Source organism: Scyliorhinus canicula, chromosome 7 (genome assembly GCF_902713615.1).
Source record: "Scyliorhinus canicula chromosome 7, sScyCan1.1, whole genome shotgun sequence".
Taxonomy (NCBI): domain Eukaryota; kingdom Metazoa; phylum Chordata; class Chondrichthyes; order Carcharhiniformes; family Scyliorhinidae; genus Scyliorhinus; species Scyliorhinus canicula.
The window spans coordinates 23,300,123-23,319,886 of NC_052152.1; the positions used below are offsets into that span (position 1 = coordinate 23,300,123).

Below are 19,764 nucleotides of genomic sequence, written 5' to 3' on the forward strand. Positions count from 1 at the left end.
GGGCGAGGAGGGGGGGGGGGGGGGGGGGGGGGTGGCTTTGTGGGCCACATCCGGCCCTTAAACCACACACTGGACAAGCACTCCATTTTCCCTCTAATGTTTGTCTAGCCCCCCTTTTAGAGGCGTTCAAACTATTCACTTCAACCACTCCCTGTGGTGGCAAGGTAAAAACGTCCATTGCGTTTTGGCTTTGGAGATGCTGTATGAATTTCAGTCTGCCAGATGTTGCTGCTACTCATTTTAAAGTTTTTAATGTACTTCAGACATGGAATTTGGAAGTTGTGCCCGACATGAAGGGTATAGTGATTTTATAAAGCAGTAGAAACATTTTATGGCTCTTAAATGAAAACCCCAATGAAATACAGCCTTTTTTGTGTAACAGAAACTTTTCAGCATGAAACAAGGCAGATGGGTGTGTAAATAAAATATTGGTTTGTCATTTGCAAGTATGTGTTCTATTTTCTGGCCTTGCTATAGCCACTTCCTGAGATTGTGGCTTCCTGTCGGTTTGAACTGGCTCGTTTTTCTATTATCTACCAAACCATACAAGGTAAAAATAATTTTAGTCTACATAGTCCTGTGATCCCCAACAATGCTGTTCCCTCCTCCTTTGGTGTTTAATGACCTGCTTTACTATCAGGTCTCTTGTTCAAGTAACCTCGAGGATTAGAATGGCATCATCTCGTTTGGAATTTGTAAAATACATTGATACTAGAAGTTCAGGAAATAATTTTTCTATTACTAAAACCATCATTTTGCCTACATTTTTAAGTATGGTACTTCAATAAGGACATGCGGAGTCCACATCGAGTAAAATAAGAAACTAAATTTTATTTACACAAACGATATGTACACCATCTGGTAGATCACTATCGGGTTCCTGTTGTAGTCGATGCCTTACTGGCTGAGCTTTTACACATTGGCTAATTGAGATACCTCGTCCCTAGGGTGGCATACTGGTTAGCACTGCTACCACACAGCGCCGAGGACCCCGTTCAAGCAACCCATGACCCATTAATATCTTAGCAGGAGCTACCCCAATTACCGTTTGCAAGTCTGTGTCCATTGAGCCAGACGTCCGTTTCTTGCGCCCTCGTTTAACCATCTGCACATTTCCCCCCCCCCTGCCAAACAACTCAATGCTGGACGCTATCGGGCAGTGCGGATGTGGCGAAACCTGTTGCTTTTCACAACGTGAAAGAGTTATCAGTCACGAGTACCGCTGTGGGTGGAAAAAGAAATGCGCAATCACTTGATGGTAGCCCGAGAAGTGATTGCCAGCAGATGAAAAACATTGAACCCAAGAACGGACCGGCGAAATTGGCGTGCACTTGAACCCAAGGGAGCCCCGGCCACTCCCAAGGGTGTAGATGTGCTGGCGCGGGGAGCTTCTGGTGCTCTTAACAGATGGAGCACTGCAGGACCAACGTCTAGATATCCGTGTCCAAACCCGGCCATCAAACGTAGCTTCTCGCCAGCATCTTAATTTTGGACAATCCGGGATGTCCATTGTGAAGGACTTTCAACATGATAGCCTGCCCCTTCTCTGGGATAACAACCCTCATGCCCTGAAGGATTTCATCTTCCACAGTCCGCTCCGATAATTTTGAGGAGAATACCTTTAACTCCCTTGGTAGCTTTCACTGCTGTCCACCATATAGCACATGTTGTCGCATCTTGGCAAGTGCAAGATTTGCTTGCGTCTAGTCATAAACACATGGCAGTGACAGGCAAGGAATCCATGAAGTTGGGCAGCACGGTGACGCAGTGGGTTAGCCCTGCTGCCTCACGGCGCCGAGGTCCCAGGTTCGAATCCCGGCTCCGGGTCCCTGTCCGTGTGGCGTTTGCACATTCTCCCCGGGTTTGCGTGGGTTTCGCCCCCACAACCCAAAGATGTGCAAGGTAGGTGGATTGCTCACACTAAATTGCCCCTTAATTGGAAAAAATGAATTGGGTACTCTAAATTTAAAAAAACATATATATAAAAAGGAATCCATGAAGTTCAAAACAGCAATCACTTTGTCCAATGTAGGGGGTTCGCGGATACGATCTGCAAGGGAAGACGGCTCAATGGCATGCACAATCTGGATCCAATGGGCTATCCCACAGATCATTGGCCTTCCACAAAGCTGCTTTCATCTTGTGATAACTACGCTAATGACTGTGACTCTTGGACCTTATGCACCTGTCTATAATATTAAAAGTTAATTATCTCATTTTTAGATGTGTTTTCTTGATGGAGCTTTGTAAAACTCAAGGTGACGTTTGCTTTCTTTATTTGCAGTGGTTTGAGACCTGCCCTGTGAGAATTGATGCCACTAGAATGTTTTTTGTGTAGTATACAAATAGTGGGCGAAATTCACCGAAGACCTTCGTGATGCCCTTGACCGGCAGGCAAAAACGGCGCTGGTGACTCGGGCGTCGGGGCCCGCTTATCAGCCCGAAATCTCCCGTCCCGAAAGGGCCAGCAGCGGAGTGACGCTGTACGCGTTAGTTTCACCCGCTGCGGAAGTGGCGCATCGGTTGACGTCGGGCGACATCATCAACGTTGCCCGGGGGTGGGGGTGGGGGGGGGGGGGGGTAGAGGTAGGGGGGGTTAGGGGTAGGGGGGTAGGGGTAAGGGGCAGTGGCTTGCAGGGGGGGGGGGGCGGCGGTGCGTTGGCCCCGGGCATCCATTGGATGGGGGCATCAGCAGATCTTCCTCAAGGCTCCCCTTCCTCCCAGCTGCCTTGTCTTTGTTTGAGAGAGAGAGAGAGAGGGAGATTGTGGGGACAGACAGAGAGAGGGAGTCTCGTCCGTCCTCTGGCTGAGAGCAGGGCTTTGGTGAGTATATTGCAATCTTCCTAAACCCAGGAATATTGCCTGGTTAGAATGCAGAGGGAAATGCTCGGATCCCGGGGTGGGAGATGTGTCTGGATTTGTCTATTTCTGCTTCAGCCTCTGAGATTTCAGGTCAGTTTCACAACAACAGGAAAAACGCGCGGAGAGAGAGGGGAAAACTTCTGGCAAAGTTTCTAGGTTCTGCCTTTATAATCCACAGCGCAGGATGGGTTCTGCGCTGTTAATTATAAAGGCACCTTTTCTAATCCTGGGGAGAAACAACCTTTTGAAGAGTCTGAGGAGATAAGCAGGAATTTGGATTAATTCTGCCTCCCCACCCCCTGGGCCTCTTTCTCCTCCCTCCCCCTTTCTCCTCCCTCCCCCTTTCTCCTCTCTCTCTCACATTCTCTTCATCCTGCCCTTTGTTCAGAGCTATTTGATCCCCCTGTGCACTGGCACAGATTTACAGTGCGGTTTAGGTTCTGTGTTTACCCCAGGTGTGGGGGCGGGGAAAAGAGGGAGGGTTTGGCATTCCTCAGGGGCACTACCCCCCCCTACACCCCCCCCCCCCCCCCCCCCGGCACTCGATGTAGGTAACTGAACGGCGTCAAACATCATCAATGGTTGACGCCGCTATAAACCTACTTTGATTTTCGCCGACGTGACCCATGGCCACGTCGGCAGGACTTCGGCCCATCCGGGCCGGTGAATAAAAAAACTTAAAAAAACAATGGCATCCCGCCGGCGCCAGCCGTTCTCCGAGGCGGGCGGCGGGATTTGAAGAACGCCGTTTTATGGCGGGTGGGAGAATTTTTAACATGGCAGGAGCGGCAATATCGGCGCCGCCGGCCGATTCTCCGACCCTGCGTGGGGTTGGAGAATTTCGCCCAGTATCTGAGCCTTTGTGTGACCAGGGGAGGTAGTGTCTGTTTACAATCAGAGTTAAAAATCATCAATTACCCTTCATATTTTCTTTCAAAGTACAGGAAGCTCCTTTGTTAATATTGATTTGTGTTTTGTGCAAGAATACTTTTGTAAAACAAATTTGCGTGGGTCTTTGTTATAGATTACTTACATCCAGTATAGTATTGATAGTTTTGACAGTGAAGCTGGTGAAAATACTTCAGTAATTCTTTGCTGATATAATATCCTCCTAGATGCTATGTGTAAGTACTCCATTTGAAGTTCAAGCTGGTGAGTTGGAATGTCCTATCTCTTCATACAGTAGCTCATGTTTCACTATGGGGAGAGATGTGGTGTCAGCAATGTTTCAGAACAGATTTTCTGCTGTGGATGTGTTGCATTTTGAGAAGGAGAGGAGCTGACTTGAATTCCTATGACACAGATATGGCTGGTAAAGTTGCTAAATGCTTTGCTGAATTGTGCAGCATATTAAAATTGGATTCCATTTACAGATTATTTTTTCATAGTTGTGATGTGCAAATGAAATGAATTTTCCTGGAACTTCAATAATAGGGAAAATGTATGAGTAGGGGAAAATGTATTGGGTGTTGCATATAGAGCAATCTACCATTACTATGTGTGGGCTAGCTTCATTTCAAGAGCATGTAATTAGATTTTTTTTTGCGTGACTTTACTGAATCTAGTAGGTCCATGCTACCAGTGTAATAAAGTGCCAGGTTTAATGGCCATGTCCTCCCAGTTTAGTGCAGACTCGGTGATGGAGTTCGGAGCATTTTTGTGTAATGTATTTCAGTCATTTTCAAACTCGGGGCCACGGGCGGTTGTTGGGAGGGTTGCGGGGCCATCATTTGCGGCATTCCCGATCACGGGAAGAGGTGCGCAACGGCCGAGACGGTTTTTTAAAAATGCCGGACAGAAGCGGCAGGTAGTAGGTCACACGGCCCATACATTGATGTCACGTGCTCTGGGCGTGAGAGAAATTTCTCCATTTTGAGCTGCCAGCAACCAAGCAACAGGAATGAAGAATTGAAAATGGATCATTTTGTAATGAGGTAGAGAGGGCCAGAGTCACAAACAGGCCAGGATCTCTCAACTGAATCTGCTGGATATAGCTGCTCGCGGAGAGTCCATGGCAGGACAAAGCAATGGTGGTGTGAGCTCCAGGGCCTCTCGTGAACAACCAATTAAGAAGAAGCTGAATCGGGAACAATGCAGTATAAAGATGATTTCTTGAGGTAATGCGAGTTAGATCTTTATGATTATTTTAAGAATGTGTGAAGGTGGGGTGAATTACCTTGAGTAGTAAACCTAAAATGCCAAGACCATGGTGGGAATGTCAAGATAAATTGACTTTTACCGATTGGCAGGCAATGACTAGTGGGGTATTGCAGAGACCTGTGCTCTGACCCCAACTGTTCACATTATATATTTTTTTTTTTTTTTTTTATAAATGTTTTTATTCAGTTTTCATATTTTATATTGAACAAATTACAAATTGTTAGGAGAAAGAAACAAAAAAACAAACACGCAAAAATTAACATACATATTTACAGGTAAGCATCTTCGTAGTAGTAACTGCGCCCCCCCCCCCCCCCCCCCCCCCCCCCCCTCAACATGTTTATTTAGTTTGGTTTTGGGCCTTAGCTAGCCATCGAACCCCCGTAACGAACCTGTAGCCCCCCCCCCCTCCCGCTACCTTCCCCCGACTATTCTTCCTCTTGTACATTGGCCACAAATAGGTCCCGGAACAGTTGCATGAATGGCTCCCACGTTCTGTGGAAGCCGTCGTCCGACCCTCGGATGGCAAATTTGATTTTCTCCATTTGGAGAGATTCCGAGAGGTCGGACAGCCAGTCCGCAGCTCTGGGCGGTGCTGCTGACCGCCAGCCAAACAGGATTCTGCGGCGGGCGATCAGGGAGGCAAAGGCAAGGGCATCCGCCCTCCTCCCCAGGAATAGATCTGGCTGTTCTGAAACCCCGAAGACCGCCACTATCGGGCATGGCTCCACCCTCACTCCCACCACTTTGGACATTACCTCGAAGAAGGCTGTCCAGTACTCCACGAGTCTGGGGCAAGACCAGAACATGTGGGCGTGGTTGGCCGGGCCTCTTTGGCACCGTTCACATCTGTCTTCCACCTCCGGGAAGAACCTACTCATACGGGTTCTTGTTAAGTGGGCTCTATGTACCACTTTTAGTTGCGTCAGGCTGAGCCTTGCGCACGTGGAGGTGGAGTTGACCCTATGCAGTGCTTCGCTCCAGAGTCCCCACCCGATCTCCATCCCCAGGTCGTCCTCCCATTTCCTCCTTGTTGCGTCCAGTACGGTGTCGTCCCTATCTACCAGTCGGTCATACATGTCACTACAGTTCCCTTTCTCTAGGATACTTGCGTCCAGTAGGTCTTCCAGTAGTGTCTGTCGTGGCGGTTGTGGGTACGTCCTTGTCTCCTTTCGTAGGAAGTTTTTGAGCTGCAGGTACCGTAGCTCGTTCCCCCCCAGCTAGCTGAAATTTCTCTGTCAGTTCGTCCAGTGTTGCGATCCTGTCGTCCGTGTATAGGTCCCTGACTGTCAGTGTCCCCCCGTCCTGCCTCCACCTTTTGAAGGTGGCGTCGGTCAGTGCTGGTTTGAACCTATGGTTGTTGCAGATGGGAGCCCTGTTCGACATTTTGGTCAGGCCAAGTTGCTGCCGCATTTGGTTCCAGGATTGGAGGGTGGCTGTCACCACTGGGCTGCTGGAGTGTTTTTTGGGTGGGGATGGGAGTGCTGCCGTGGCGAGGGCCCGGAGGGAGGTTCCCGTGCAGGAGGCCTCCTCCGCACGCACCCACTCAGCTTCTGGCTCCTGGATCCATCCCCTTACTCGCTCGGCTGTTGCTGCCCAGTGGTAGAATTGTAGATTCGGGAGGGCTAACCCTCCCCTGGTTTTTGTTTTTTGTAAGACCTTCTTTGGGATCCTAGCATTTTTACCCCCCCATACGAACGCCATGATGAGTTTGTCCAGCGCTTTGAAAAAGGCCTTGGGGATGTAGATCGGAATGGATCTAAACAGGAAGAGGAACCTGGGCAGTACGTTCATTTTGATCGTCTGAACTCTCCCCGCGAGGGAGAGCGGGAGTGTGTTCCACATTATATATTAATGATTTGGACGATGTAGCATTTTGGAATTTGCAGATGATACGAAGTTGGGTGGGAGGGTGAACTGTGAGAAGGATGCAGAGATGTTTCAGTGAGATTTGGACAGGCTGAGTTAGTGGGCATCTGCATGGCAGATGCAGTATAACGTGAATAAATGTGAGGTTAACTTTGGTAGCAAAAATAGGAAGGCAGATTATTATTTGAATGGGTGTAAATTGAGAGATACTCTCAATTGTGAATACTCAGCGAGACCTTGGTGTCCTCTTGTGTCAATCGCTGAAAGTAAGCACACAGGTACAGCAGGCAGTAAAGAAGGCAAATGGTATGTTGACCTTCGTAGCCAGAAGATTTGAGTTTTTGAGTATAGGAATAGAGATGTTTTACTACAAATGTTAGGGCAATTGGTAAGGCCACACCTGGAGTATTGTTGCAGTTTTGGTGTCCTTGTCTGAGGAAGGATGTTCTTGCTGAGGAGGGAATGCAGCGAAGGCTGATTCCTGGGATGGCAGGACTGTCATATGAGGAGAGACTAAATTAGTTAGGATTATATTCATTAGAGTTTAGAAGGGGGGGCGATCTTATAGAAACATAAACAGGATTAGACCTTAATTTAAAGAATTTTGGATAATTACTGCCACTGCATCTACCATCACCACCACCTCTTTTAAGACCTGAGAATGAATTCTGTCAGGCCTTGGGGTCTTGTCAGCCTTTCATTCCAATAGTTTTCTCTGTATCCTTTGCCTAGTGATTGTAAACTATTTAAGTTTTTCCCCCTACCTTTCACCTCTGATTCACAAGTATTTCTGGGGTATTATTTTGTCTTCTACAGTAAAGACAGACACAAAATATCTGTTCAATGCTTCTACTATTTCCCATTATATGTTTCCCAGACTTGCTTCCTCTCGAGGACCAACACTCATTTTTTCTTCCCCCTATCTTGCTATCTGCTCTGCTCTTGTATTTCTAGCTTGCTTTCTTTTATAACGAGGGAGCAATTGGAGTATATTTTTAGTCATTCTTTGCTGGTTTTAAATTCTGTCCAATCTTCTGACCTACCACTAACATTTGCTGCCAGGCCTGCTGAGTTTTTCCAGCATTTTCTGATTCTACATCTTGATCTTAAGGTCATCTCTCACTATTGTACTAATGTCACCCTTCATTAACAGAGCTACTGTTATCTGTGGTATTACAGAAACTCCAATTCAGTAGACTCTAATCTCTTAAACTTTCATTCTGCAACTACATTGCTCATTAAATAGTTCTAGATATTTGACAATAGGTTATTTGGATTACATGTAAACACAGACTATCATTGCTTTGGTTGAGCAAGTGGTTTGGGTAATTTGGAATGTGTATCTACTGATGTCTCATTCACCATCTATATGTGTGATGCATTTAACAAATTCTTAACTGTGATTGGATTTGGTTTATTGTCATGTGTACCGAGGTACAGTGAAAAGTATTGTTCTGCATACAGTCTAGACAGATTGTTCTATACATGAAAAAACATAGGACATACGATAGACACAGACATCGGGTGAAGCATATGGGGTGTAGTACTACTCCGTAGAGAAGTTGTGTGAAGAGATCAGTTCAGTCCATCAGAAGGTCATTCAGGAGCCTGGTAACAGCGGGGAAGAAGCTGATTTTGAATTTGTTAGTGCGTGTTCTCAAACTTTTGTATCTCCTGCCCGATGGAAAAGGCTGGGAGAGAGAATAAACAAAGCCAATGGATGGGAAGCGGGTTTACGTGATGGACTGGGCTGTGTTCATGACTTTCTGTAGTTTCTTCAGGTCTTAGGCCATTCCAAGCTGTGATGCAGCCAGATAGGATGCTTTCTATGGTGCATCTGCAAAAATTGGTAAGAGTCAATGTCAACATGCCGAATTTCCTTAGTTTCCTGAGGAAATATTGGCGCTGTTGTGCTTTTTGGATCGTAATGTCCATTGGAGGAGTGGCCTCTCAGTAAACTGCTCAGGGAAGTACTTGCAGAGGTTATGAAGTGAAATGATAATAGGGCTGTGTCATCTGTTCCTTCTTTGCTTTTATTTATTTGCTTCATTTGACTTATTTCCATGTGCACAACTCAACAGTGATCTTGTTCACAGATCAAGAAGAAACAACAGGATGTTCTGGGTTTCTTGGAAGCCAACAAAATTGACTTTAAAGAAATGGACATAGCAGCGAATGAAGGCAACAGAAAGTGGATGCGGGAAAATGTTCCAGGAGAAAAGCGCCCACAAAATGGCATTCCTCTCCCGCCACAGATCTTCAATGATGAATTGTATTGCGGGGTAAGTTTTAAAAAAAAAACAAAAAAGATTTTCTTGACTTCTGCTAAAAAATCTTAATTTATTCCTCTTATATATGCTAACAATTATCCCTGGGTCACAGGATAGCTGGTGCTTTGAGTGCTTTTGCCCTAGTCCTAAATGGTAATGTGTGCAAGCCATTTGCCATGACACATTCCTCTGAGTATATTTAACTCCTTAACTCCAAATGAGAGTGTTATGGTTGCTTCTTGTTCTAATTGTCGTAATTGTTCTAATTATGGCATGCTGTCTCACTTGGTGTGTGGCATATTTGTGATATTATACTGCTACATATTTTGCTGGGAAACTACATCCAAGTGATACAAAACTGCCATTGAATCTTAAGGACTGAAACCTGCTTGGTTACCAGAAACACAAGTTATGTCTTTTTAGCATCGCCCAATTTTGAGTAAAAGGCAAAGCCTTGAGTAATAGAACCATTTCAAGCGTATTTCCTGCCTCCAGTAGTAAGCCTAACATTAAAACTTACGCTAGGAGAGCACCTCTGAGAACTCTAAGTCTAGGCCTACTTTGCAAAGATATAGGAATTTTATGTAATTTGCTGTTATTGAATGTTCTTAAAAGTTTTTAATTTGGATCCACCAAGTTAGATGTTATTCTAAAGAAAAAAAATTGAACAACAGATTAATATCTTGATAAATGACGAGCAAGAGGATATTCTGGTTTCTCAATTATAACTCCTCCTAGAATTTGTACATCAGATCTTAGTCTAATGATCTTTTATTGACTTTCCTTTGTTATTTAAAAACCTCCTTGATGATGCAATGCAAACACTTTCCAGATTTTTAAGTCACTAATCTTCTTGACACTGTAGGACTATGATGCTTTCTTCAATGCAAAGGAAGATCATGGAGTATATGCATTTCTTGGTCTGGCACCACCTCCTGGTTCAAAGGTACGCCCTTCATTTCATCTATGTACAATTTGAGCCTTGTAAAACAAAATTCCATTGCCTACCTAATAATACCATGAAATTACTTTCTCTAGAGATGAGTGTTTAGCTTTTTAGTAAAATAAAATTTATTTCACATATTAAAACTATCCTTCCTGAGTAGATTGGGAAGAATAGTGGGTTGGTACATCTTCTTGCACTCCTGAGACTTTAGGCTAAAAATGAACAGACTGGTGGGATGAAATTTTAATGTCTGCCAGCTCCAAGGGCTCCATTGTGAATTTAGTTTGAGTATTCTGCCTAATACTTAGCGTGGTCAAGTCTGCAGCATCTTTCTTTTTGCATCTCTGGGCAATAACTGGTGTTCTCACTCCAGGCACAGGGCTGGCTTTTTTTGCTTGCTCTGTTGCAAATCTACATTTATTGATGATCATTAGTTGATGGTATTGGGCCTTTATTAGAATTACTGCTTGATGCATCGTTGCTCCCCAATTTTGATAAGTAGGATTTTGATCCAACTATGATGAAAGGTGCAATTTATATACAGACTTGGTTGGTATGGTTACCTGAAAGGGAACTTGGATGTGAAGGTGTTCTCCGAACTGATATTCTTATGGTAAGGGTGGGCTTCGAAGGTTGCTGCATTGTATCCTTGACGTTGTAGCGGCAGTGTGCCAATGATAGAGGGAGGGGGTGAATATTGAATTTGATGGTAAGGACACCAATCAAATTAATTTCTCCATCCTGCATTGTGCTAAATCCTGAGGGTGTTATTGAGTCTGCATCCATCCAGTTGAATAGTGAATATTCCATCACTCGTGACTTGAGCCTTGCAGACTGTGGTTAAACCTTGCAGTGTCGGGAAGCAAAATAGCCAATTTCTACCTTATCTTGTAGCCATTGTTGATATGACTGGTCGAGTTCAGTTCTGGTTATTGGTAGTCCCCAAGTTATGATGGTGTTTACTCAGTAATGATGATACCATTAATAGTAAAGTGTAGGTGACCATTTCAAGTGACCATTGTCTAGCACTTACTGTGGAGCAAGAGAAGTCAAGTTGAGACATGTTAAGGATGTGGTGAGATCAGGGTGACAAGCTGTACAATCAGGCAACAGTTTAGAATATGACTTTTGATATATTTCTTGATATAGTTAAAAATGATAACAGTGCAGTTTGAATAATACAGCTGAAAATTCTATTTAAATATTGGTGTGTCTGGTACCCCTAAAGTAACCCACTTATTAATTTAAAAAAAGAATAATTTGCTAATTATATTCATAGAATCACAGTGCAGAAGGAGGCCATTCGGTCCATCAAGTCTTCGAAAGAGCACCCCACATAGGCCCACTACCCCACCGTAGTCCCGTAACCCCACCTAACCGTTGGACATTAAGGGGCAATTTATCATGGACAATCCACCAAACCTGCTTATCTTTTGACTGTGGGAGGTGACCAGAGGAAACCCACGCAGACACGAGAAGAATGTACAAACTCCACACAGTCATCCAAGGCCAGAATTGTCACCCGGGTCCCTGGCGCTGAGGTAGCAGTGCTAACTACTGTGCCACCCGACGTCTTATTGTTGTACAGTGGTCAATTTCTTAGTATATTGGAGTGAAACTCACAAGCTTTTAAAGCATGACTGTTACCATAAGACATAGGAGTGGAAGTAAGGCCATTCGGCCCATCGAGTCCACTCCGCCATTCAATCATGGCTGATGGGCATTTCAACTCCACCTACCAGCATTCTCCCCGTAGCCCTTAATTCCTCGCGACATCAAGAATTTATCTATCTCTGCCTTGAAGCCATTTAGCGTCACGGCCTCCACTGCACTCCGCGGCAATGAATTCCACAGGCCCACCACTCTCTGGCTGAAGAAATGTCTCCGCATTTCTGTTCTGAATTTACCCCCTCTAATTCTAAGGCTGTGCCCACGGGTCCTCGTCTCCTTGCCTAATGGAAGCAGTTTCTTTGCGTCCACCCTTTCTAAGCCATGTATTATCTTGTAAGTTTCTATTAGATCTCCCCTTAACCTTCTAAACTCCAATGAATACAATCCCAGGATCCTCAGCCGTTCATCATATGTTAGACCCGCCATTCCAGGGATCATCCGTGTGAATCTCCGCTGGACACTCTCCAGTGCCAGTATGTCCTTCCTGAGATGTGGGGCCCAAAACTGGACACAGTACTCCAAATGGGGCCTAACCAGAGCCTTATAAAGGCTCAGTAGCACATCGCTGCTTTTATATTCCAACCCTCTTGAGATAAATGACAACATTGCATTCGCTTTCTTAATCACAGATTCAACTTGCATGTTTACCTTTAGGGAATCCTCGACTAGCACTCCCAGATCCCTTTGTACTTTGGCATTATGAATTTTCTCACCGTTTACTCACTGTTGATGCCCTTCTGCCTTATAGAACTACTTCGTTTTAAGTGACGGCCTCTAAAGCATGCAAGTCGATGTAATTAGCAGGAACTTGCACGGGTGATTAATTTGATTTGGGGGCATGGCCAGTTTTGTGGTCCGGATTGGCATCTAGGGTGATTAAAAAAAAAAACAAAAACAAATGCAAAATATCACTGGGTGTAATTTGCGTTTTAAATTCAGTGATCCTCTTTGTGCTGGTTTGGCCTATTTTGTGCTAGACTAAAATAATATAATCTCATGGAAACTCCCAGCCTAAAAGCTTTTAATCTATTTTTGTTTAAAAAGAGTTATAAGGATTTCCGTATCTACCTACCAGAGAGCATCCTACTCACAGGTCATATTCAAATTAGAAGTTGATCTGTGGGATGGCTGAATGATGTACAGATTTCTGCAGTGAAATTGCATTCCCTTTCATCATGACTCCAGGAACTGGCGATCTAATGTGCTGTGCCACTCAAGTTATTTATTTTCAGTTAAGAATGGAAACCAAAGTTTTACATTTTTGCTTGTCTGATGTGCAAGGGAAATCATTTACTTTCTTTCATTGCTTTATTTTTGCACCATGCACTTTTCATATTTTTGTGCTCAGCGTAGTGAGATCTGAGGCTAAGAGAAGCAATACTGTTTTAGTTTTATGAACCTGGTGTCGGTATCCATGGTACTTTCAGTTGGGTACAGGATGGTTGGATTCAAAAATAAGCTTTTTCTTTCTTTGCCTTAAACCCAGTGCCCGAAGAAAACCATAATCTACACCAGTACAATTATTTTCTGTTTAGAATACCAGTCATTTTCTGATCTGTCTGAGTACGGTTGCCAACAAAGTACCACTTTATACATTGTGGGTCAACAACCACCAAGAACATCAGTTGAGAATTACCCAATACCATTCACTTGATAGTGGGTGAAATAAGTCATTGTCATCCCATTAGTCTGAACTGCATTGGAGCCTAGATCCAGGAATGAGAGTAATGTTACCATCTTCACAGTTTTCCTGGGTATGCTATTTTAATCGATTTCTTGAATATTGTTAACTAGAAAGAGTTTTAGCAATTAACTCGGGTCAAAATATTGGATTGTTCAATAGATTACAAGCTCGTTATATTGCCATTAATACAAAAATAACATTCTTACAAATACCCTTATGTGCAAGATGGATAAATGACTTCTATAATGTCGTGTCAGTTTGTTTTTTTGAATTTCATGTTTGACTTTCACGTTGTAATCATATTTCAAATAAAGTGTCTTGGAGGAGTTGGGATATGCAGTCCTGTTGTAGATGGCTTATACATGGGTTAAGATAAATGGTTCTCCATTGATATGCTTAATATTTATTGGTTTAATCTAAAACTTGAGGATCAACTTCAAAAATAGTTGGTTTCTGAACCTCTTGATGAATTCATTCTTAATGGATAATGGCCAACACTGAAATGTTACTGAACATCAGTTTAGCCATTTTTATTACACTGAATCTAAGATGGAGTAATTGATTGAAATCCGTTGCTCTTGTGTGTTAATGAATAGTTTATATACAATTCAGGGTTTCCTTTGTTTGCTTTTTGCTCTGCTACAGGAAGCACATCAGGCTGCAATCATCCAGAACGGTGAAGTTCCAGAAAGTGATAAAGGAGACTTAGTAATTACGCATTGAATTTCTTTCTCTTTTTTATGTTTTCTGTCTTGCTCCACTTCCTCATTTGAACTAACACTTACTGATCTGTCAAGTGTTTCTTTGGAGCATGCACTGCAGACCATTTTCTGGTTGGAATTCTGTTCAGGAGCTGCATAATTGCTTCTTGGTTGGCACATATTAATAGGACAGAGTCTGAATCTGTTCAGGGTATGTTTTACAACTAATAATCATATCGGACAATTGATGGAGCAAAATGAAAGCTTTGTTTGAACTTTGAACTCATACTATTGAAGCAATGTTGTAGCTCGAGAGTTTCCAGTTTTTACAAGTATCAGTTTTCTCTCAACGATATTTATGGTCTGTTGTTATCAGTGTTGCAGAGGTGATCTGTTACTTGTGTTTCGATACAGGCTGGGGCTAGATGACTGTAGAATTTCAAATTATTTGTAAAAGTGTGAAGTTAAGCTTTGCAACCACCGACAAGTTAGTTTAACGTTGTGTCAGCAAATTGTGTCTGACTAAATTGTTTTTATTGATGAGGCAATAGAGAGGGCTGATGAGGGTAATGTGGTTGATGGGAACATAGAAGCAGGAAGAGGCCATTCAGCCCTTCGAGCCTGCTCCACCATTCAAAAAGATTATGAATGATCTGGTTGTGGTCTCAACTCTACTTTCCTGTCTGCCCCCCATGAACCTTGACTTCCTTGTGCATCAAAAATCTAACTGCCTTGAATAAATTCAATGAGCCATCCTCCACTTCTTTCTGGGGAAGATAATTCCACATTCTAACGACCATCAAAAGGAAAATATTCTCTTTTTTATCGGTCTTAAAAAGTAGACATCTTAAACTATGTTCCCTAGTTCTAGTCTCCCCCATACCCATAAGAAAAACATTCTCCCTATATCCATCCTCCCAATCAAGTCCCCTCAGGATCTTGCAAGTTTCCATAAGATCAGTTCATTCTTCTAAACTCCATTGGATATAGGTCCGACCTTTTCTCATAAAATAGGCCCTTCTTCCCAGGAATAAGTCAAGTGCACCTTGTACGAACTGTTTTTTTTTAAAAAGGGTACCAAACTGTCTGCAGCATTCTGGATGTAATCTCACCAAGCCCCTGTACAGTTGCATTAAAACGTCATAGAATCATGGAATCCCTACAGTGCATAAGGAAGCCATTCGGTGCATCAAGTCAGCACTGACCCTCCGAAAGAGCAGCCTACCTGGACCCATGCCCTATCCCTGTAATCCCACCTAAATTTTGAAAGCTAAGGGACAATTTAGCATGGCCTAACTTGCACATTTTTAACATTCATTTCTCTTACAATAAATGTCAGTGTTCCATTTGCCGTAATCAATTGCTAAATGTTTTTGCTAACCTCTTTTGATTCATGTACCAAACACCCAGATCTACCTTCCATTGAGTGCTGCAATCTTTAATATCCAGGCAACATTTGACTGAGTTTGACATCAAGGAGCCCTAGCAAGTCAATCTGAATTGGGGTGAAAAATCACCTGGCTGGAGTCGTACCGAACATAAAGGAACATGATTGTGTTTGTTAGCGGCCATCACTGCAGGGGTTTCTCAGAGTAGTGCCCTAGGCCCATCCATCTTCAGCTGTTTCATCAATGACATTTCTTCCATCATAAGGTCAGAAATGGGGAATGTTCAACACAATTCCCAACTCCTCAGATACTGAAGGAGCCCATGGCCTACACAGGAAGACCTGGACAACATTTCAGGCTTGGGCTGATAATTAGCAAGTAGTATTTGTGCCAGGCAGTGATCATTTTCAACAAGCGAGAATCCAACCAACTCCCTTTGTCATTCAATAGCTTTGCTAACACCAAATCTCCCACCATCAACATCCTGGGGATTTCCATCATCCAGAAACTGAACTGGACCGACCATATAAATGATGTTGCTACAAGTGCAGTTCGGAGACTGGGAAGTTTACAGAGAGTAATTCGCCTCCTAACTTTTTCCAAAACCTGTCCAGCATGCCCAAGGTACAAGTCAACAGTATGATGGAATACTGTCCATTTGCCTGGATGAGTGCAGCTCCAACAACACTCCAGAAGCTCAACACCATCCAAGACACAGCAGCCCATCCACTACCCTCCAGCAGCAATTCACAATGGCAGCAGTGTACACCATCTAAACGATACGCTACAGGAGCTCACCAAGGTTCCTTCGACGGCATCCTCCATAGAAACATGGAAATTAGTATCAGGAGTAGACCATTTGGCCTTTGAGCTTGCTTAGCCATTTAATATGATCAAAAATTATCTATTCTTTTCTTGAGTGCAGTCAGCGACTTAGCCTCCACAGCCTTCTGTGGTCGGGAATCTAGAAGTTCACCATCCTTCCAAGTGTGGAATCGTTTCCTTATCTCGGTTCCAAATGGTCTACCCCATATCCTGAGACTGTATCCTCTCGTTCCCAACCAGGGAAAACATCTTCCCTGCATCTAGTCTGTCCACCCCTGTTAGAAGTTTATATGTTTCCACCAGATCTTCTCTCGTCCAACTGAACTCGAATGAATACAGGCCCAGTCGAACCAAGCTCTCCTCCTAGGACAGTCCCACCAACCTTGGTATCAGCTCAGTGAACCTTTGCTGCACTCCCTCTAGGCAAGTAGCATATCTTATCTTAGATAGGGAGACCAAAACTGCATGTAATATTCCAGGTGCAGTCTCTTCAAGGCCCTGTATAACTGCAATAAATGCTCTTGCAATGAAGGTTAACATACCATTTGCCTTCCTAATTGTTTGCTGCACCTGTCTTGCGCACGAGTCAATGAAAGTGGTAAGGGCACCTAGATCCCTTTGTACATCCACACTTACAATATATTACCATTTAAATAATACTCTTCCTTTCTGCTTTTCATACGGAAGTGTATAACTTCACATTTAGCTGTGTTGTACTGCATCTGCCATGACCAATGATCAGTATCACCTAGAAGGACAAGGGCAACAGATGCATGGGAACACAACCACCTGCAAGTTCCTCTCCAAGCCACACACCATCTTGACTTGGAACTATATCACCATTCCTTCATTGTTGCTGGGTCAAAATCCTGGAACTCCCTCCCCAAAAGTATTGTGGGTATACCTACACCACATGGACTGCAGTGGTTCAAGAAGGCTGTTCACCACCACCTGATCAAGGGCAATTGGGGGTGGGCAGCAAATGCTGGCCTAGCCGACAACACCCACATTCCACTAAATAATTTTTAAAAATCATTATTTGAATAGTATACTGCTCTTCTACAATATTGATAAACTTGGGCGATAGGCTGATGGAATTGGCGGGCAAATAGCAGATAAAATTTAATGTTGAGAAATGTGAAGTTCTTCATTCTTCTGATAGGAAGAACTCGGAGAGATAACATTAATAAAAAAGTGCAATTCTAAAGAGGGTGCACCAGTAGAGGGAGATGTGTGAACTGAAGGTGGGAGGGCAGGTTGAGAAAGTGGTTAAAAGAGCATACAGGATCCTGGGCTTTATAAATAAGGGCATAGCGTACAAGAGCATGAGGCTGCAGCCTCAACCAGAGTATTGTGCCGAGTTCTAGTTCAACGTTTTTAGGAAGTAGGAAAGGTTCATGGGATGGTCAGGGATGAGAATTCTGTTACCTGGATTGATTCGAGAAGTTGCTGCTGTTCACCTTGAAGAAGAGAAGAGGGAATTTGATAGAGGTGCTCAAAATAATGAGGGCCTGGACAGAGTAAGCAATGGGGTGAAACTGTTCCATTGGCCAAAGGATTGAGAACCAGAGGGCACAGATTTACGATGATTGGCAAAAGAAGCAACAGCGACATGAAGAAAAAGTTTTTTATGCAGCGAATGGGTAGGATGTGGAATACTCTACCCCAGAGTGACGTGGAGGCAGATTCAAGAGAGAAAATAAGAGAGCTAAGAGGAAAAAGTGGGGAAGTGCAACTGGGCAGGTTGCTCTATCTGAGAGTCAGCACAGACAACAGTAACCGACTTTAGATGGACTGATGAATTGGACAGTCAAATTGAATGAAATTTAATGCTGGGAAGTGATGGAAGAATGAGGGTGTTTGGGGGGTGCGGGGTGGGTTGCGATATAAACAAACTGTACAAGTTTAAATGGGGTGTAGGAAAAGAGAGACCAGGAGGTTTACATACACCAATCTTTGTTGAAGGTGGCAGGACAGGTTAATAAAGGTATATTAAATCTTTGATTAAGAGTTGATCTGTGTTAATCTTTGGTATGATAAAAAGTGAAATAGTTAAAGAAAGTTATACTGGTACATTTTTATAAATCGTTGATTGGGCCTCAACTGGTATTATGTCCAATTCTGACCACTTAATTTTCAGAAAGATATCAAGAACCTGTGGAGGGAGCTTGCAATGGCAATATACCAGGGATGTGGAACTTCAGTTATATGGTGACACTGGAGACAATGTGATTAGTTTTGGAGCAGAGCTGAAAGAATAATTTAGTGTGGTGTTTAAACTTATGAAGGAGAAATTGTTTCCATTCACAAGTGTGTTAGTCACTACAGGATACCAACTTAAAATAATTTGTAAAAAACAGGGGAAATGGAAATGTTATTTGACACAGCAAGTTGTGATCCGGAATGTACTACCCAAAAACACAATGGAAGCAAGTTCAGGATTAACTTACAGAAGGAAACTTGGTTATATACTTGAATAGGAAAAAGTTGCAGGCCTGTGGGGAAAGATTAGGGGAATGGGACTATTTGGATAGTTTCAAATGGATAGCATTGGCACAATTTCTGAGGTACAAGATTCCATTTCTGGAATTTTCAGGCCATTCCTGTGGGTTTTCTGGCGGTGGGGATGCAAACAACAGGAAACCCCATTGACAGCAGCAGGACCAGAAGATCCCGCCACTGGCCAATGGTCGCCGCGGCGAAAATCCCACCCTATGATTGCTTCAACAGTTTTTCCTTTATCACACAACAGAGAAGATTAAAGGGTGATTTGATGCAACTGTTTAAAATTAAGCAGGATTAGAGTAGACATAAATGGATCCTTTCCAGTGATTGGGGCATCTAAAATTGGAAGTGTATAAGAGATAAAAGGTTAAATGTAGAAGGATTCAGGAGAGAGCATGAAAAATCTTTTTTACACAGGATTCTGAGGTTGTGGATACACTCCTAGAAGAGAGACACAGTCAATCTTTTAAGGTGGGTGATTGAAGGAAAGGGAAATAAAGGAATTTGGTAACAGCAGGCATATTGGATTAGGACTATTGCTTACACGAAGGATAACTATCAACATAAATTCAGGGGTCAGCCTACTTCTGGCTTATAATTTCTATGCACTCTCCGGATGCAATTTTTAATCAGAAAAAGCTGGGAAATTCAGAAGGAAAATTAATTTAACATCATGCCACAAAAGAAATGTAGAATTATCAGTGATAATCAGTATAACCTAATCACAGACATTTGTAAAAACTGGAATACAGAAAAGGCCAGATGCTCTGTGCATTTTTATGTCTCTAATCATTTTTAGCTTGATTAACAGAAAAGAATACAGTCTCTGATCAATACTCTTTCTCTGTCTCAATTATTTGTCTTGTCGGCAACATCTTTGCAT

The 19,764-nt window shown here is 43.3% G+C and overlaps 1 protein-coding gene across 32 annotated transcripts in view; it reads left to right on the forward strand.

Annotated features, from left to right (window-relative positions):
* The window catches only part of sh3bgr (SH3 domain binding glutamate-rich protein), a 55,670-nt gene that overhangs the window by 19,553 nt on the left and 16,353 nt on the right, over positions 1–19,764 (forward strand). For 31 of the 32 annotated variants that reach the window (XM_038801517.1, XM_038801522.1, XM_038801519.1 and 28 more), the window contains exons 2-4: positions 8,988–9,173; positions 10,027–10,107; positions 14,108–14,170. In XM_038801517.1, coding sequence (XP_038657445.1) covers positions 8,988–9,173; positions 10,027–10,107; positions 14,108–14,170 — 330 coding nt within the window. Of the gene's footprint in view, positions 1–8,972; positions 9,174–10,026; positions 10,108–14,107; positions 14,171–19,764 lie in introns of all 32 variants that reach the window. The other variant, XM_038801541.1, reaches the window with a different exon arrangement.